The sequence below is a fragment of the Pipistrellus kuhlii genome, unplaced genomic scaffold, assembly GCF_014108245.1.
Source record: "Pipistrellus kuhlii isolate mPipKuh1 unplaced genomic scaffold, mPipKuh1.p scaffold_m20_p_1, whole genome shotgun sequence".
Lineage (NCBI taxonomy): Eukaryota > Metazoa > Chordata > Mammalia > Chiroptera > Vespertilionidae > Pipistrellus > Pipistrellus kuhlii.
Genome location: NW_023425404.1, coordinates 52,513,402 through 52,534,117, shown reverse-complemented (window position 1 = coordinate 52,534,117; position 20,716 = coordinate 52,513,402). Strand labels below are relative to the sequence as shown.

Genomic DNA, 20,716 nt, shown 5'->3' with positions numbered 1-20,716 from the left:
AGCCCACTCCCCTGAAACAGGCTGCTCTAAGCTGTAATTGAAAGCTCAGTAAGAAGTGAAAACACGGAATTTATTTACACTTTTTAAAAAAAATTTACTTTTATTGATTTCAGAGAGGAAGGAAGAGGGAAAGAGAGAGAGAAACATCAATGATGAGAATCCTGCACTCCCCACACTGGGATTGAGCCCAATACCTGGGCAGGTGCCCTTGCCCGAAATCGAACCCAGGACCCCTCAGGCCACAGGGCGACACTCTGTCCACTGAGCCAAACCAGCTAGGGCTCTTTACACATTTTAATAAACACAGGGTTGACTATAACCTTGAGAAAATGCAGAATATAAAACCTTTATTGCTGAACTGAAATGTTAATTCTTGGTTACAACTATTCATATAACTGTTCCATGTAGGAATCACAGTAAACATTAAGTACAACTTTATTACCGTATATTTCTTAAGATCATTCATGGCACATTGCCCCTTAATCCCTAAATATGCAGTTAAAGGTGTTTTCAGAAATGACTATGAAACTGAGCTAAAATAATTTCAGAAGTCAAGTAGATATGAATCTTGGCCAGAGAGCTCCTTAATTTCTCATCTTCTATAAACAGCTTCACAAATCATTTGGAAAATCAGCCTAGATGTACACATAATAAACCACATTTCCTGTCCATTCTTGAAGTTGAACTTTCTCAAGAAATGATTGAACAGCACCTGTCTTTGAAGATGGCAGTAAGGCCTGACCCTAATAATCAAGCTCTGGTTCTAGATCAGTTTTCTGTGTTGGACTGGTCAGGAGTCACTTCCTCCAGCATCTTCATCAATGAACTTAAGTGATTATGCGTTAGTATTATCTTCTCTTTTAGCTGGGAAGAGAAACATATATATATCAGGGCATCTACCTCTCAATTTGCTGATTCTAGAAGTCACTTCAAATTCATGCTAGTGATTGGGAGTTGGCAATGTCTCAACACGTTTCATTAATACATTTGTTCTCTCTTTCTAAAAGAAGTTATGTTACATAGAGTATAACAAGATCCTCAGATATAAGATTTCACATGAAAAGAGATTAGTCATTGTTACTTCTATCTTCCTCCTTCCTACTTCTGATCACCAGGTTTAACTCCAAAAATTGGGAAAGAAGACAAAATACCTTTCTTTAATATTCTAATGGTCTTTAGAAGTAGCTCTAATTGTCAGGTTTAGGAGAGATATTTATTGCAATCTGATAATTTTCAATAGTTCTTTTACCATAGAATAGTTGTATTAAGAACCAAATTTAGTGTTCTCCAGCATACAATATGTTCTTAGACTTATAAATAAAAATAAACAACATGGAATAAGGTAAAATGGATTAATAGTTTTCTGTTGAAGTCATGGGTAACAACAAAAAAATCTTTATTTCCACAATTTGCACAGTACACTAAATCTATTTTTTATGATTCAAAATATAAGCATATACAAAATTTATCAGAAAATTTTGCTTAAACAGGTAATTCTTAGTGGGGTGCCCCTGGACATAATCATTTTTCTTTTGCTTTCAAGAAATTTCTCTCACCCCTACCAGCCCTCAACCCCCCTGTCCGCCATGCATATCACTCTGGGTGTCATGATGTTTTATTTTTTTGTAAGTGTCATTTGTATAACTAAATGCCCATGATAGCAGCTTCAGACTGGAAAAAGCAAAATAAAATAATACACACAAAAAAAGAGAAATTTCTCTCTTTATCTATATTCCAATAGTTTTACTATGACATGCTGAGGTATATAGATCTCTGTGCATTTATCCTTCCTGACCTGTTGAAGTTTCAAATATGTATAGATTAATGCTTTCCATCAAACTTGAAAATTTTTAACCATATCTCCTTGAACATTTTTTTTTCTTTTTTTTTAAAAAAATATATATATTTTTTTATTTTTTTACAGAGAGGGAGAGGGATAGAGTAAGAAACATTGAGGAGAGAGTAACATCGATCAGCTGCCTCATGCATATATCTCTCGCTGGGGATGTGCCCACAACTAAAGCATATGCCCTTGACCAGAATCGAACCCGGGACTCTTCAGTCCACAGGCCAACGCTCTATCCACTGAGCCAAACAGGCCAGGGCTCTCTCCTTTTTTGTACTCCACTAAAGCATATTTAGGTGTGTTTGATGTAAATCTCTTAGGCTCAGTTCATTTTTCTTTCTTTATTCTCTCTTCTTCAGATTGCATAAGGTTATCAATCCATATCTCTAAGTTTGCTGCTTCTTTCTTTGGCCAGTTCAAATCCGTTGCACCCCTCTAGTGAATCTTTCATTTTAGTTTTTATACTTTTTTTCTTTATAAGTATATTTTATTGATTTTGTACAGAGAGGAAGGGAGATAGTTAGAAACATCGATGAGAGAGAGTCATCGATCATCTGCCTCTTGCATACCCTCTACTGGGGATATGCCCGCAACCAAGGTACATGCCCTTGACCGGAATCAAACCCAGGACCTTTCAGTCCCCAAGCCGACGCTCTATCCATTGAGCCAAACCGGTCTTGGCAGTTTTTATACTTTTCAACTCACAGGATTTTTATTTAATTACTAGGGGCCTAGTGCACGAAATTTGTGCACTGGGGGTAGGGGGATCTCTCAGCCCAACCTGCCCCCTCTGACATACTAGGAGCCCTCAGTTTATGTCCTACTGGCAGCTTAGGCCTGCTCCCTGTGGACCCAAGCTGCAGTCTGGCCTCCCTCTGTGGGAGGCAACTGAGCTGATCAGGGAAGGCAACAGCTCCATCCCCCTGCTGCTGCAGCCACTGCCAGTCACTGCAGCCACCAAGGTGTTTTTATCAACACAGACTCCAATCCCTTCACCATGAAAAAAATGACAACTTTCTTTAGGCATTTTCAAGATGTGTCTTTTATAGGATATGCATTTCTTTCTTTATTTTATCCTCACCTGAGGATATGTTTCCATTGACTTTTAGAGAATGTGGAAGAGAAAGGGAAAGACGAGAGCAATATCAAAGTGAGAAGAACACTTTGATTGGTTGCCTCCTGCATGAGCCCTAATCTGGGCCCCAGCCATGGAGGAGCCTGCAACCCAGGTACATGCCCTTGATCAGAATCAAACCCAGACCCTGCTGTTGGCAAGCCAAGGCATTATCCATTGAGTCAAATCAGGGCAGGATATGACATTTCTTAGCCCTCCAGCAGCAGATCTTTGTTTTTTTTCCTCCAGAAAAGTGGTGGAAAAACCTTAGATCACCTTTTTGGATTCTTATTATCAAAGTTACTAAGAATATTACCAGTGGCATACAGGGAGCTTAGCCAATGTGCAGTCAGAAAAGGTGTTTCCTCTATAGTTCACACCAATTGCGGGCTGGGCCCTGCCCAGGCCAAAGGCCTCTAAGGCAGGAGTGGATCCCCAGCTCCCTGTGATCGATCGCCGGGGGTCCGCTCCTGCCCAGGAGGCCTTACATCACAGTGATCTGGGTGCCAGGATGTTCCAGGGACACAGGCGCTGGGAGCCTATGTATGCAAATTAACCACCATGTTTTTTATTAATTTGCATAGTCACTGATTGGCTATGGGCATAGTGAAGGTAAGGTCAATTTACATGTTTGTCTATTATTAGGTAAGATAATTTCTCTCTAAGGGATAGCCTCTATTTGAAGAGACACTGTCATCATGCCTTTCCTTCTTTAAGCATGTTTTTCTTTAGGTTTTGGACATATTTATATTAGCAGCTTTGAAAGCTTTGTCTTCTAATATTTGGGTCCTTTAAAAGGCAGTGTTCATACCGAAGCCGGTTTGGCTCAGTGGTAGAGCATCTGTCTGAGGACTGAAGGGTCCCAGGTTCGATTCCAGTCAAGGGCATGTACCTTGGTTGCGGGCACATCCCCGGTAGGAGGTATGCAAGAGGCAGCTGATTGGTGTTTCTCTCTCATCGACGTTTCTAGCTATCTCTCTCCCTTCCTCCTCTCCGTGAAATATCAATAAAATATATTTAAAATAAATAAATAAAATAAAAAGCAGTGTCTGTTGTCTACTTTTTGTTGTTAATTATTACCCAAGGATATTTTTCCATTGATTTTTAGAGAGTGGAAGGGAGAGACAGAAACATCAATGTGAGAGAGACATATTGATTGATTGCTTTCCACACAACTCCAACCAGAGCTGGGGATCGAGCCTGCAACTAAGGCACAAGCCTTTGAGCAGAATCGGACAATGGACTCTTTAGTCCAGGCGTCCTCAAACTTTTTAAAGTGGGGGCCAGATCACGGTCCCTCAGAGAGCTGGAGGGCCGGACTATATGAACTACTAATTCCTACTGTAACACCTCGGCTGCGCTCACTGCCCAAAAAACCTGGCGGGCCGGATCAGACTCCTCTGCAGGCCCCATGCGGGCCGTAGTTTGAAGATGCCTGCTAGTCCAAGGGTGATGCTCTATTCACTGAACCAAACTGGCTAGGGCTCTGATGTCTGCTTTTTATCCAGTGTATGGGTCATACTTTTCTTTGTGTGTCTAATTTTTTATTGAAAATGGACAATTTATTTATTTACTTACTTTAATGGACAGTTTAGATAATATATTGTAGCAACTCTGGATACTAAACAGGACACACATTCCTTCCTATAGTGGTGGTTTGCTCAACTGTTTAGAAAGTTGGCTATACTATTTTATTTATTTTTTAAAATATATTTTATTGATTTTTTAGAGAGGAAGGAAGAGAGATAGAGAGCCAGAAACATAGATGAGAGAGAAATATGGACCAGCTGCTGCCTCCTGCACACTCCACACTGGGGATGTGCCTGGAATCGAACCTGGGACCTTTCAGTTCCATCCACTGAGCCAAACTGGTTTCGGCTAGACTATTTTATTGATGCCTGTTTCCCTCAGTGTGCTGCCTGTAGCTCCTCAGAGAACATAGCCTTGGGATGACTGGTTTTAGCAAGGCTCTCTGTCTCTTTCCTTGATTTCTTTGTAGGCTGTCTGCCTCCATTAGCACCACACCCAGCTATTAACCTCCACTAACTGCTGGCTGATTGCTATATTGTTTTCAACAATGTCCTGGGATGTAAATTGCTCCATAGTCTAATCCAATTACATTTAGACACTTAATAGGGATAACCTTTATTAAAGCCAGTTCCAACTCCAGGAGGCCTGCTCTTAGTTATTTCCCTGATTCTGTCATAAACTAGTCTAGCTTCTTGCTCTTATTGAACTACCAGCTTCCTTTTAAGCAAAAATCTCCATTGTTTTGGGCAGTACCCTTAGAGTTGAACATCCCCACACAGTTTCAAATAGCCAGCTCTTTCAGGCAAAAAAAAAAAAAGATGAAGGAATTCATCACCAAACCAGTATTACAAGAAATATTAAAGGGACTTCTTTGAGGGGTAAGGGGGATCAATAATAAAATGGCAAAAACTACATATCAATAATTACTTTAAATGTAAATGGTTAACTGCTCCAATCAAAAAACAGATGGCTGCCGAGATTGGTTTGGCTCAGTGGATAGAGCGTCAGCCTGCGGACGGGAAGGTTCCAGGTTCAATTCCGGTCAGGGGCATGTACGTTGGTTGTGGGCACATCCCCGGCAGGGGCGTGTGCAAGAGGAAGCTGGTCGATGTTTCTCATCGATGTTTCTAGCTCTCTAGCTCTTTCCCTTCCTCTCTGTAAAAAATCAATAAAATATATTTAAAAAAAAAAGGAAGAACTTTTAATTGCCCTGGTCCGTGTGGCTCGGTTTGTTGGATTGTCATTCTGTGCACCAGAAGGTCCCAGGTTCGATTCCCGGTCAGGGCATTTAGAACCTGGGTTGAGGGTTAGATCCCCACTCAGGGCATGTGGGAGGCAGTCAACTGATGTATCTCTTGCATATCCATATCTATCTTCCTCTTCAGAAAAAAAAAAATCCATTAAAAAATTGATGGAGTATCATCTCGTTTCATCATTCCCAAGATCATTAGTACAAATTACCAGGAATTGTCTAGATTTAAGGATAACAACAATAATGAAATGTTACCTCTGCAATCTTTTCTGGTAGAGGCATGTTGTGAATATCCATCTCAGATGCATTTACTATGGCTTTTGTTTTTAAGAGATAGCTAGATAGAAAATAGAAAATATTAGTATTAGACCACAGTTAAGATAATCAGTGAAGCAAACTTGCTCTCTAAAGCAGTATGTGTCAAGCAAAGACAGCCTTCTTACTGATTTCCATTTCAAGATTCACAATGTATTTTGTAGAAAAAACAAATTATCAATTAACAAATCATCAGAGAGACACTGTCCCCTTACCAGTCAGAAATATGTGAGATAAAATTAACCCAGGAGAAACTAGAAAATAAATCAGGGTCATAGGAATAATCCTGATGAGTATAAGCTTCACACCCCACCATTAGATCATTGAGCACAGCTACCGTGTTTCCCGAAAATAAGACATCCTCCGAAAATAAGACCTAGCGCATGGAAAGATCAGACATCCCCTGAAAATAAGACCTAGCACAACTTTGGGAGAAAAAATTAATATAAGACACTGTCTTATTTTCGGGGAAACAGGGTAGAAGAAAAAGAATCACATTATGAAAAATAACTACTTGGCTACCCAGAAGCTACTCCTCACTCAGTTCTTTGGTGTTAACAAAATTTTGTTTAGGGCAGCAGTGTGCCCGGTCCTAGGAGATGAACCACACTATTCTAAGCCCGTAGGCAATCTTATTCCCTACTGTCACAACTTGCTGTCCTAGCTTAAGTGATCATGTGACATAGTGCTAATAAAAGACATTCCCATTCTTCCCATATCCTTTTCCAGCCAGGTGGAGAGGATACTGTCCATGAATGTAATGCTTATAATTGCAGCAGCCATCTTGCATCCAAGAAAGGGCCAAGAGAACCAGAGATGATGATCCAGAGTTCTGCCAGGGCTGAGCCACTGGGAAACCCCTGGAGTGGCCAACTGCCCCCACCCCTTATGTGTGAAAGCCACTATAGTCAGGTTTTTTGTGACTGGCAACCAAATTCATCCTGATACAAACAGATACAGATTTATTATCTTTCCAGACTCATGCTACCGATATTTTCCTAATTTCTAGTTAATAAAAAAGAATATACGGACCTTTGAGTGCAACTCATTTTACAGATTAAGAAATGAGATAGAATCCCATAATGCTTTTAAAATTTATATTAAAATTTTTTGTTATTAGCAGAAACCAGGTTGGCTCAATGGATAAAGCGTTGGCTTGGGGACTGAAGGGTCTCGGGTTCGATTCCGGACAAGGGCATGTACCTTGGTTGCGGACACATCCCCAGTAGGGGGTGTGCAAGAGGCAGCTGATCAATGACTCTCTTTCATCAGTGTTTCTAACTATCTCTCTCCCTTCCTCTCTGTACAAAAATCAATAAAACATACCTTTTTTTAAAAATTAAAAAAAAAAATTTTTTTTGTTACTAAAAGTTTATTTACCCTAAACAAAATTCAATTACAGCTCTGCTGAAACAATAACTCATAAAAAATATTTGAGCTGAAACCGGTTTGGCTCAGTGGATACAGCGTTGGCTTGCGGACTGTAAGGTCCCGGGTTCGATTCCGGTCAAGGGCATGTACCTTGGTTGCGGGCACATCCCTCAAGAGGGGTGTGCAAGAGGCAGCTGATCGATGTTCCTCTCTCATTGATGTTTCTAACTCTCTGTCCCTCTCTCTTCCTCTCTGTAAAAAATCAATAAAATATATATTAAAAAAATATCCTCAAGTAAGGATTAACAAAAAAAGAACTAAAATATATTTTTTTAAAAAAATATTTGAGGTTACTAATAGCACATTTAGTTATCCCCCTCTTTAAACTTAATTCTAAATAGAAATTAAAGAAACTCGAAATTGAAGTACATCTCAAGTGTATATTTCCTTTTGAAAATTTGCATTGAAGAACAAATGGTATATCTAGTGCACACTGAACAACCTCATGGTAAAGGATGGGCTTTACTTAAGAGTTTTATTGCTTAGTCATCCATAACTCAGCTAGAGATACCTAGCTAAGCATATTAAAGAGAAAAGAGAAACTTTGTTTCCTTTATGAAAGGAAAATGAGCTTTAGAGTTAAGACACGGATTCAAATCTCAGCTCCTCTCTCTGAGACTCAGTTTTCTTATTTTATGAACTTAGTGAGATAAGCATAATGCCTGGCAAAATTAGGTTATCAATGGCAATTTTTGCTCTTTTGTTTTTAATGATTAAAAAAAGACATTTTTTTAACCTATTAATTTTGAGAGAAACATCAATTTGTTGTTCCACCTATTTATATATCCACTGTTTGATTCTTTGTTTGTTTTTAATAGATTTTTATTTATTTCAGAGAGGAAGAGAGAAAGAGAGACAAGCCCGAAACCTGGGTATGTGCCCTGACCAGGAATAGAAGCCTATATACCTTTTGGTATATGAGACAACACTCCAACTGACTGAGACACATAGACCAGGGATGATGTTTGTTGTTTTTAATTGATCACAGAGAGAAGAAGGGAGGGAAAGAGAGCTAAAATCTTTTTTATAAGAGACAGTGCCTGGCTTGAACATTCTTTGGTGGGAACATTTTGCCTTTTCTAGAAGATCTTATAAAATTTATTCAATAAAGAATATCTTTGTCGCTCTGGTTGGTGTGGCTCATTTGTTAGGAATCCTACTGTGCACGGAAGGGTTGCCAGTTCGATTCCCGATCAAGACACATGCCTGTGTTGCAGGCTCCATTCCTGGTAGGGGGCATGCAGGAAGCAGCGTATTGATGTTTTCCTCTCACATCAATGTTTCTCTCTAAAAATCAATTTCAAAAAAAGACTAAGTCTACTCACCATTCCATTTTGTCACTGGAAAGGCAGAAGTGACCTTTCAATGCTCCCAGGGCAGCATGGGTAGAATACAGATGGAAACCAATGGGAATCTCACAGGAACTACAGAATAAAAGGTTGTAAGTGCTGGAGGGGAAAAAAACACACCAGAATATGGGTGAGAAAGAAAATCTGATGTGCCACTCTCACATGGATGTCTTTCCCTCTCCCTTACACTCTCTCTAAAGACCAATGGAAAGCCCTGACTGGTTTGGCTCAGTGGATAGAGCCTGTGGACTCAAGGGTCCCAGGTTCAATTCTGGTCAGGAGCATGTACCTTGGTTGCAGGCACATCCCCAGTGGGGTGTGTGCAGGAGGCAGCTGATCTATGTTTCTCTCCAATCGATGTTTCTAATTTTCTATCCCTCTCCCTTCCTCTCTGTAAAAAATTAATAAAATATATTAAAAATCCATGGAAAAATATCCTCGGGTGAGGATTAACACAAACAAACAAACAACATAATTTTCTCCTTTTTCCTCTACTAGACATATCTTCTTAGCCTCACTTCACTTGCACAAGCCACTAGGGATATATGGCCCTCAAAGAGACCTTAAAATCTATCCACAAATACAACTCTTCCACCGATTATTGCATCAAGTTCGTAGAAGACAGAAACAGGTAAAAGGAACAAACATCCAATACATTGTATGGATGGAATAAACTTTCTTCCAGCGCAAGATCGCTCCTCAGTATCATCAAGTCAGGGACTGGAGGCCGACCAGGAATCCCAGCACGTACCTGCCCTTGAGTAAACCTTCGATGCCAACAAGGAAGGGAGCTTCCAGAACAACGTTATTTGTGACCCCTATGAAGAATTAAAAAGAAAAAGAAAAAAGGTGATCAAAACCAGCACCTGTGCGGCCTTGAAGGGAAATCCTACTCCTCCAGACAGGCTCATCGTGTCCGTAATAATCAAGAAAAGCTTCCCCCCATTTCCAGATATGAATTCCGTTTTCTTCCCCAACCGGCTCTCAGCCACCCGGGGAGAGGGCGGGAACGCCGCCTGCGCCTCCCCCTGCCGCCGCCCGCACTCACTGGAGAAAACCACGGCCCCGAGGGACCGCGAGAGGTCCCAGGCGAGGTGCACCGAGTCGCCGAGCACGGCGTGGCAGCGCGCGCACTGGAACACCGCGCACCGCTCGGGCCGCAGCCAGGCCGGCAGCCGCGGGCCGGACGGCGGCTCCTCCGTCCACAGCTCTGCGGAGCCGAGCGGCGAGGACCCCTTCACCACCTGCGTGTCCCACTCCATGGACGTCGCAAAAGAGGATCTGTCAAGTGTCTTAGTGCCATCCCAAACGTCAGCCTCCCGCAGCTTCGCGTACCGAGAGCGATGCCGCCGCGGCCGGGCAGCCATCTTCCCGCTGCCGTCGCCCCGCCGGGATTTCAAACGCGCGCGCGCGCCAGGCCCCGCCCCAAGCACGGGCCCTGCGTCCTCATTGGACACTGAGAGCCGGCCCTGAAGCGCAGGCCATGCCTGGACACGCCCTTAGGCGCCCAATCGCTTTGGTGAGGGGGGCGTGACAGAACGTGAGAGGACCAGCCTTTCTATTGGTCAACTCTGGGAAACCCCGCCTTCCATACATTTTTAGCCAATGGAAGGGCAGCAGTCTTCATTTAAACTGTGTATAAAGCTTGACTGGGTCAACGACTACAGGGCGCCTGAGTTTTGAACCGCGGGCCGGAGGTCGGCGGGTGCTGCTTCGCCTGGTTGCCTGCATTGCTAGTCGGGATGACCGTCCCCTCCCTCGAGGAGCTGGACTCCCTCAAGTACAGTGACCTGCAGAACTTGGCCAAGAGCCTGGGCCTCCGGGCTAACCTGAGGGTAAGGAGCCGGCGGTATCGAACGGTGGCGGGCGGGGTGGGCTGAGCGGCCTGGCGGGGCCCTGGAGGGGAGGGAGCAGGCATGGTTCTCGAGTATCCCTTCCACTGCAAACATTGGGCGGGAAGGGAACCGTATTCTTCCCCTGATTTTGAAGCTGACTTTTCTGGGGGCTCCCTGTAGGGGCTCCCATAGGCCTCAGCTTCAGAAGGATTTGTTTGGGTTGGTTTTATTGGAAGTAACTCTGTGACACTTCCCAGGGCATCGGTTAGGAAATGCAGGCCCAGAAAGCTCAAGGAGCTCCCTAATGCCCATTAATTGGTAAGCAGTCGCGGAAATACTGCCTTGGCTTTTGGAACATTCAACATAGTAGCACTTGTATTGTATAATTTGTACTAGCACCCAGAATCTCTTAATACTTTATTGGGGGGCCTGGAAGTAAAAATGGTTTTTAAGGGACCGTCCCTATGGACACATTTTTATAACTCAGCCTTGATCTGGATTGATCGTTCAGGTATTGATCACTGTTGTGGTAGTAAGACCAGTAAGGTCTTTGATTCTGAGGCTGCAAAATGTTGGAGGGAAATGTGGAGATTCACTTTGGGATGGGGTTTCTATATTAGATTCTAGTGGCATTTTCTTATATAATGCTAATGTATTCTCTGGAGATTTGTTCTTATGGCCTTTGGTTTAAACAAAATAATCAGTGCTCGGGTATCTGTTGTGGCAGAATAATAAAGGAGGGTCTTTGGAGATATTTCTGAGCTATGATGTTTAATGGTTCCCTAATACTTCATAAACAAAGCCGAATACCTCAGCTTAAATTCCTTAGGCTTTTTGCAATGTGGCTAGAATCTTTTATCCACGACTATATCGCAACTTGGTGCCTTTGTCCATAATATTGCCTTTGTTAATTTTGAACCTTCGGCCTCAGATCACCTCCTTTTGTCTTCTTTATCTGCATGAATCATTTCCATTTATTCTTTTCCCCTTTTTATTCAATATTTAATGTATTGAGGTGACCTTGGTTAATAAAATGAAATAGTCTTCAGGTGTACCATTCTGTAATACGTCAGCTGTATATTGTGTGTTCACCACCCCAAATTAAGTCTCCTTTCATCACCACTTACCTCCCCATACCCTCTTCTACCTCCCCCATCCCTCCTTTTCCCTCTGGTAATCACCATAATATTGTCTGTCTGAGTTTTTGCTTAATCCCTTCACCTTTTCCACCCAGCCCTGCAACTCCCCTCCTCTCTATCACAGTCCCACTGAACTGTCATCACTGACATGAGGCCCCATCCCCCTCTTCATTTCCTTAGCCACAGGTCCACCACCCCAGGAACCCCAGGGGCCCTCTGTGCTTTTAAACAGTTTATTTTTAAGTGCTGACTTTGAGCGCTTGCAGGCTTCCACCTTGTACTCTGTGTGTTATCTTCTCTACTAAAAGTTAAGTTTCTTGAACTGGAATCTTTTCATCCTTCCACCTTGGAAGCCTTCACAGTACTCCTAAGTCAGTACATTTTATGTGGGAGATGCTGAGTATTTATTCAGACTGTTATTTACGCCTACTTTTTGGCAGTGCACCACAGGATAGCAAGAGACTTACGGAAGAGGTTTCTTCCTGAGCTCAATGCTCTGACTGACAGGCCCCACAGCCACGTGGATCTCTAAGGAGCGATTGCAAGTTTAGATCTTTTTTTGAAAGTCCCACCGATCATTGTCTCTTGAGGCACCTGATCTGAGGTAGTAATTAATCATCTGTTTTCATAGAGATGGAGTAATACAGTATTTGTTACGATAGACCCCATAGCCTGCCTAGCACACAATATCTGGCACATAGAAGGTGTCAAATATTTGTTGAGAGGTACAATTCTCAGGCAAATTTGATCATACAAGGCTTTGTTATAGCCAATTATAAAAAGACACCTTTGACATGGATAAAGTTAAATTTAGACTAGTATTACATCCTAGATATTGTTAATTTTATTCAGTATCATAATGGTAGTGTGGCTGTGTTTCTCGTTATTTTTTTTTTACTAGTAAGTCCTTATCTCTTGGTAATACCAAGTATTTACAGGTGAAATGTTATGATGGCTTGGATTTGCTATAAAATTGCTGAAACTAGTCTCTACTTTTGTATGTATTTGAAATTTTCCATAATGAAAGAATTCTAAATTATTTATAGTTGGTACAGCCCAGGAGCTCCTTAAATCAATTGCCTTTTTAAATTCCAAGTACATAGCAAAAATGAATAAATTGCTCCAAGAAATTATCAAGATTTAGTTATTTTCTTTTCTTTTCTTTCTTTCTTTATTTTTTTAAGATTTAGTTATTTTAAAAAATGTAACAGTTACACCAGTTTGATAACACTCAGTTACCTGCTGAAATCTCTACCTAAAGGGGAAGCCCAGCTGTGTTCTCTCACATCCTGAGCTTCCTCAGCTGCGTTTTCATTGCCTTTCCTTGTCTGACTTCACGCTGCTGTGAAATCTGGGAGGGAAGGGAGCAGTTCTGTTTCAGTCTTCGTTTTATTCCCAGAGCCCGCCACTCAAAGAGCATTTGGTGAATACAAGAACGGAAAGAAATGTTCAATGTATCTGTCTTGCTTATTTGTTTTTTGGCTCTCCTGTTAAGATCTTTAACTTTCCTGCAGGCAGGCAAACTGCTAAAAACCTTGAAAGCCCACCTGAAAGGGGAAGCAAGAAAAGAAAATGGAAAGCAGGTAAGTAACGTTTTTCAGCACCTGTTTAGCAAAACAATCATGTTTAGATGATGAATGATAAACAAATTAATGATGTTGTTTAAGACATACTGTTTATTACAAAAAAGATCATGATTGGTTATGGTGAGTCCTTTTGTAAAAACTATTGGTTATAGCCGAAACCAGTTTGGCTCAGTGGATAGAGCCTTGGCCCTCAGACTGAAGAGTCCCGGGTTCGATTCCGGGCAAGGGCATGTACCTTGGTTGCGGGCACATCCCCGGTGGGGGGGTGTGCAGGAGGCAGCTGATCAGTGTTTCTCATTGATGTTTCTAACTCTCTGTCCCTCTCTCTTCCTCTCTGTGAAAAATCAATAAAATGTATTTAAACAAAAAAAACTATTGGTTATAAATGGTGAATGTCTTACAGCAAGTAATCTATTGAATAAGATGTTCCTGTACAATTGCAAAAGTTTACTCAGTTGCCAAAAGTTATGAGATAACTTGTTATGAGTAGGGAAGGAACTAGATTCAAAGTTGGAAAAACCCAGGTTAAGTAGCAGCTTTGTCATTTTCTTGTGTATTACCTGAGAAAACTCAAACTCCTTGATTTTTAGTTTCCTGTTCTGAGCTAAAGAGACTTGTAGCAAATTGTAAAGCACTGCTGATGGCAGAGGCTGCTTTAAATCTACACCACAGGTTTCTGAGAGGGCATGCGGCCTAACAGGACCAATGAAGGCTTCATTAGAGCCAGGTGGCTTCACTTGAAATAGGGAAAGTGTTGGAAGGCCTTACCGAACTGGGCCTTGGAGAACATCTGTTATATATCTGGAAATGAAGATAAATATAAACATGAACTGAAAATCTAACTTCCTCTTTTCTGACTGTAAGTCTCTCTAACTGTGTTCCAAGTTATAAGCATTTAAAATTCCTTTGATTCCAGGTTTTAATTAACTAAAAATAGACAACAAAATTAATAGTTTTTACATCAATTAAATAATTTTATTTGTGTGTGTGTATTTTTAAATGATTAAGGATACATGATTATAGTTCTATCTGAACCTGATTTGATTAGTAATTGGTAAATTAAATTTAAAATAATCTATCATGTTGAAACTGGTTTGGCTCAGTGGTAGAGCGTCGGTCTGCAGACTGAAAGGTCCCAGATTCGATTCCGGTCAGGGGCATGTGTGTTGGTTGCGGGCACATCCCCAGTGGGGAGTGTACAGGAGGCAGCTGGTCAATGTTTCTCTCTCATCAACGTTTCTAGCTCTCTTATCTCTCTCCCATCCTCTCTGTAAAAAAATCAGTAAAAATATTTAAAAATAAATAAATAAATAAATAAAATCTATCATATTTTAAATTCAACATCTCAGGAGCCATTCTTTAAAAAATAAATATTTTGCCAAAACCGGTTTGGCTCAGTGGTAGAGTGTCGGTCTGCGGACTGAAAGGTCCCAGGTTCGGTTCCGGTCAGGGGCATGTACGTTGGTTGCGGGCACATCCCCGGTAGGGGGTGTGCAAGAGGCAGCTGGTCGATGTTTCTCTCTCATCGATGTTTCTAGCTCTCTCTCTCCCTTCCTCTCTGTAAAAAATCAATAAAAATATATTTTTAAAAAATAAATATTTTATTGATTTTTTTTTATGGAGAGGAAAGGAGAGGGAGAGAGAGTTAGAAACATTGATGAGAGAGAAAAATCAATCAGCTGCCTCCTCCATACCCCCTCTCCCCCCACCATGTGCCTGCAAGCAAGGTACATACCCTTGACCGGAATCGAGCCTGGGACCCTTGAGTCCAAAGGCCCACACTCTATCCACTGAGCCAAATGGGGCAGGGAAGGAGCCATTCTTTTTGAAAAAGTTTCACAAGAGCAGGATGCTAGTCAATATTCAGTCAGATAGAGAATTCCTAAGTGGTGAATCTATCAATCGTGACCTTGGATTGGTGGGAAAACCTGATGGACAAAAAGTTTATTTATCTAAGACTACAGGAGTCAGCATAATCCAAATGCATGGCAAAGAGATCATTAATGTCCCATATAGACAGACAAATGATTAAGTTTCCAGACACCCAAATCATTACCTGGGGAATGGCCACGTGTGAATCATACCTGAGTGAGTGTGACATCAGACCTTCTGGAAGCCTTATTCTCCCACTAGAGGTCAGCCTTATCTATGAATTGGAGCAGCTCAGATGTAGGTTAGTTTGGCTGTTTGTCTCTTTGGTCTTTTTTTTTTTTTTTTTTTTTTTTTAATTTCAGAGAGGAACGGAGAAGAAGAGAGAAACATCAATGATGAGAGAGAATCATTGATTGGCTGCCTCCTGCATGGCCCCTATTGGGGATCAAGCCCACAACCCAGGCATGTGCCCTGACCAGGAATTGAACCATAACCTCCTGGTTCATAGGTATATGCTCAACCACTGAGCCAAGCCTGCGGGGCCTTGGATTTAGACAAGTCTCTTATAGTTAAGCACAGTACATTCAGGAATGAACACAAGTTCACATACCATGGTTAAGGTGTGTGGGGTTAAAGCAGGACATCTCTGAGAGTTGTGCTAACCGGCTTCTAAAACCAGCTATAGCACCTATACTGCAAGGTGCTACTATGGGGGCTGGGTAGGGGTGGGGTGAATAACCACTTTAAAAGTGTCTGTGTATTCCAGTAATATACGGTGTAACCCGAAGGTACCACTTTTATAGTGGAAAGTTTCTTCTTTTTCTTTTCACTCTTCCCCACGGCTATTCGGGGACTTGGGAAGTCATATCCAGATAGTATCTTCCTACTCTCATGTAAGTATCCCTGTTCCTTTGACATTGTACTCACCCATTCTCATTTCTTGTCTGTTGGCCTTCCTGTGGCTTTCTGATGTTCACTGTCTTCTTGTTTTCCTCATGTTCTGACCTTATTTTGAATGAATTCAAAGGTTCATCCGGATGTCTCTTAATACTCTTGTCTCATGGTTCCTTAACTCCTATGACTTTCGTTTCTGCTATTCATCAGCCACCCATTTCATTGAGCATATCTGGACTTTATATCCCTTGGTAATATTTCACCTCTGACTAAAACCTTCCATTCTCTAAGCCTCCTTATTCTTTCACTCCCAACACATTTACTTTATTTATTTATATATTTGTTACTGATCTCAGAGAGGAAAGGAAAGGGAAAGAGAGATAGAACATCAATGATGACCGGGAATCATTGATTAGATGCCTCCTGCACACCCCACACTGGGGATTGAGCCCGCAACCCAGGCATGTGCCCTTGACCAGAATCAAACTTGGGACACTCTATCCACTGAGCCAAACCAGCTAGAGCCCAACACATGTACTTTATACTGTGGTTCTCAATTCAGGTTGTGTGGGGAAATCATTGGGGGAGAATTATTTTTAAGAATACTGGTATATAGGCCTCACCAAAACCCAGGCTAGCTAAATCATTCTCAGAGGGTGGGGTTCAGGCATTATAGTGAAATGGCCTGAAAAGTCAGGCTACAAAGCAGTCAATCCCCTACTTCCATGTGCAGAGTATCAGGTGTCCACTACCGGCTAAAATATTAGAAGGTTTCTCTGTAAGGAAAGTAGATGGTTATCAAGCAAAGGGCTTCTGGCAATCAAGGATCCCCAGCATGATAGCCTCCTCCTAAGGAACCTATTAGATCAGATTCCACCAGATAACAGGCACGCACATTCAAACTCCTAATGAGGTTTTTGCTCTGAAATATGAATAAAAGACCAACAGTCATAGACATTTAAGGAAAGCCTGTAGTCAGAGTTTAAGGAAAAGAAAAAATGACCCTAGGCTCTGGCTGGGTAGCTCTGTAACCAATGATCAGAGCATCATCCCCAAACACCAAGGTTGTAGGCTTCGTCCCCTTGTCAGGGCTCATACAAGGATCAACCGATAGCCCAGCTGGGGGTGCTCAGTGGTTGCACATCAATCTATGAACCAGAAGGTCACAGGTTGATTTCCGGTCAGGGCACATGCCTGTGTTTGCAGTTCAATCCCTACTCATTAGGGGTCATGTAGGAGGCAGCCAATTAGTGATTCTCTCTCATCATTGATGTTTCTATCTCTCTCCCCCTCTCCCTTCCCTGTCTGAAATTAAAAAAAAAAAACTTAAAAAAATGAACCAATGAATCAATAAATGGAACAACAAACTGAGATTTCTCTCTCTGAAATCAATTTAAAAAATTACCCTAGCTGAAACCGGATTGGCTCAGTGGATAGAGCATCGGCCTACGGACTGAAAGGTCCCGGGTTCGATTCCGATCAAGAGCATATACCTTGGTTGCGGGCACATCCCCATTGAGGGGTGTGCAGGAGGCATCTGATCGATGTTTCTCTCTCATCAACATTTCTAGCTCTCTATCCCTCTCCCTTCCTTTCTGTAAAATATTAATAAAATATATAAAATAAAATAAAATTATCCTAAACAAAACAAAGATGACACAGAAAACAAATTTTTTTTGTTTTAAAAAAACCTTACAATAACTTATTTATCAATAACTTTCAGAATCAAGCTACACAGAAAAGGCACAGATGATTGTTAAGATTACATAATAGGCTGTAAATATTATCAACTTGGATGCTTAAAGAGAATAGATGACAGAAATTGAGAAGTGAAGTGTAAGAATGCTAATATCTGCAGTTTACAAGCTAGATGTATATACTTGTGGAACAAGATTTAAGATCTTTAGTATATTAAAGATGCAAAGCTATATAACTGAGTGATTAAAGTAGTGTGATTTTGTTAGGAAGAACATGGGGAGGTGAGTGATTCAAGTGACATAAATTGTAGCACATGATAGGCACTAAATATAGCTATTAAAAATGTAAGTGAAAAGAAAATATAAGTGAATATCTCATCAGCAAGTCACTGGTGATATTTAAGTAGCCACCTGAAATTAAGCTTGAGAAATAGGAAAGATAGGCAGAGAACCAACTGCTTTTCATTATAATCTCTTTAATATATTTTTTTAGCCATATGTACATGTTTTTAATTAGTTTATCTTAAAAAAATTAGAACTTGTGAATTAAAAAATTAGAAAAGCACCAAAAACAAATCAAACCTTTCCTTTATAGTCTACAGGTAAAGAAGCCTCCCCTCACGTAATTATTTTCTAGTGCTTTTATCTTTTAATCTTTTACATTTAAATCTTTAATACATTCAGATTTCATTTTGGTGTGAGCGAATGATCGAAGTTCATTGTCCCTCCCCCCCAAAAAATATTAAAAACAATTTTCTCAGCATCATGTGTTGAATAATGAATCCAACCTTCCCCGACAAATATGAAGTGTAACCATTATCACACAATGATTTAGTATATAAACAGGTCGGTTTGAGGTGTCCTTGTAACCTGTACTGTACCGTTTTGACAATGTAGCTCTTTACTTTTAGTTTATGGTAGTGAAGTGCTGTTCTTACTTTACTCCTTATTTCCACCTTTGACAATCTGCTTTGGGCTCTCGTTTCCCCATCTGACAATTGTGGATAATATTACTACCTATCTCATAAGCTTTGAGAAATAAATGAGATAATCTAGGTCAGGGGTCGGCAACCTTTAAGACATAAAGAGCCACTTGGACCCGTTTTTGAAGAAAAAAAAAACCTGGGAGCCGCAAAACCATTGCGACATTTAAAACAAATATAACACTGCATATATTGTTTTTTACCTTAATGCTATATACCGGATCGTGCAGTTAGCTGTCAATCTGAAGAAAAAAAGGACTTTTTCACTTAACAATGTAAAATATATTTTTGCAAATTAATAGCTAATTAAAATATTTAATTTACCTGGTTAATGGGATTTTTGCTCCTGAACCTCAGTGCACAGTGTCTGCACATCAGGGCTGTAAGACGTTACCTTCATTTTCACACAGGCTTGCAAGTTGTCATCTGTGAGGCGTGATCGATGTTTGTTTTTAATATAGTTCATGTTGGAAAAGACCTGCTCACATACATATGTGGAGCCGAAGATCGACAGGACTCCAAATGCATACTTTTTCATGTTTATATAAGTGTTGGGGATGGCATTCCATGTTTCGAACACAAGTTTGTCCTGTTTGGAAGGTTTTCAATATCACTCCATTTATGGAGCCAGAATGGCCTTCTGACGGGCAACATCCTCAAGAGTAGCGGCCAAGCATTTGAACTTGGACACCCATATATCTTTGTCGGCTATATCGGCCAGTTCCATCTCAAGATCAGGTTGACTTACACCTGCAAATGCAATCATATTCAATAGGGATGGATCGATCGCCAGGGGAGTGACAGGGAAGGATAGTGTGTTTTTTTCCTCTCTGACCTCTCTGAACTCACAGAATCGTTTCCCAAATGAACTTTGCATTGTGGTGATTGCAGACTTCAAATATTCCAAATTTATCATATCATGACTTTGTTTGAACTCTCTCAAAGAGGGAAAGTGAGACAGTGTACCTCTCTGTAAATCTTTGACAAACACTGTCAACTTGCACTCAAATGCCAAAACCTCCTCCAGCATGTGCAGGGCTGTGCTTCCTTTCCCCTGAAGGGTTGTATTTAGTGTGTTTAGATGTGCTGTCATGTCTACCATAAAATGTAATTTTTCCAGCCACTCTGGTTGTTCCAGCTCAGGAAAGGTGAACTCTTTGCTGGCCAGGAAAGTTTTTACTTCTTCCAAACATGCGACAAAGCGTTTTAGCACCTCGCCTCTGGACAGCCACCGGACCTTGTTGTGGAGCAGGAGGTCAGAATATATGCTCTCCACCTCATCCAATAGCAAATGGAACTGGCAGTGGTTTAAATCCTCTGCCATTATCTTATTAACAATCTGAATGACCACATCCATCACTTTTGTGCATTCCAGGGGTAATGTTTGAGCACACAATGCCTCTTGGTGCAGGATGCAATGAAATGAGAGCAGCGTTCTACCCAGAGCCTTCTGCAGTAGAGCCAGAAAGCCCTTCTGTGCTCCTCTCATGCTCGGTGCCCCATCAGTAGCCACTGAGACCAGGTGGTTGGTGTTTATTTTATTGGCACTTAAATAGTCCAGGACAGCCTTACAGATATCCTCACCCCTTGTTTGGCTGTAGTCCGGGGAGGAGGCGGTGCTGCCACCTGCACTGTAGAGCAAGTCCCCGTGCAACTCCGGGAAGAGGACAGGGGCAGCGGGGTCCGGAGCCACAGGCAGCACCGCATCCTTGCAGCGCAGCCACGCAGCCAGGATGTTGTCGATGCTGAACATGCTGGCGGGCATCCCCGAAACCTGCGCGGGGCTGGGACCGGGACGGGACGAGGGGAGGGGCGCTCGGAGGAGGAGAAGCGCCTCAGCGTGTGTGGGGTCCGGAGCCGGAGCCAACCAAAA

The 20,716-nt window shown here is 41.6% G+C and overlaps 2 protein-coding genes across 11 annotated transcripts in view; one reads left to right on the top strand and one right to left on the bottom strand.

Annotated features, from left to right (window-relative positions):
- Positions 1–321: 321 nt before the first annotated feature.
- OIP5 (Opa interacting protein 5) lies at positions 322–10,242 on the bottom strand. Its single transcript, XM_036445653.2, has 5 exons — positions 9,886–10,242; positions 9,589–9,655; positions 8,814–8,936; positions 5,998–6,079; positions 322–864 (listed from the first exon to the last, which is right to left on the bottom strand). Exons 1-5 carry the CDS (start codon positions 10,202–10,204, stop codon positions 769–771), a joined length of 687 nt encoding a protein of 228 aa, XP_036301546.1. The 5' UTR covers positions 10,205–10,242; the 3' UTR covers positions 322–768.
- Positions 10,243–10,399: 157 nt separating this feature from the next.
- The window catches only part of NUSAP1 (nucleolar and spindle associated protein 1), a 38,086-nt gene continuing 27,769 nt past the window's right edge, over positions 10,400–20,716 (top strand). For 2 of the 10 annotated variants that reach the window (XR_006740285.1, XM_036445612.2), the window contains exons 1-2: positions 10,400–10,672; positions 13,326–13,394. Coding sequence is in view for 8 of the 10 variants with exons in the window: in XM_036445612.2 (XP_036301505.1) it covers positions 10,580–10,672; positions 13,326–13,394 (162 nt within the window). In the remaining 2 variants the exon portion in view is untranslated. The remainder of the gene's footprint in view (positions 10,673–13,325; positions 13,395–20,716) is intronic. The other 8 variants (XR_004989239.2, XM_045574465.1, XM_036445621.2 and 5 more) reach the window with 8 other exon arrangements.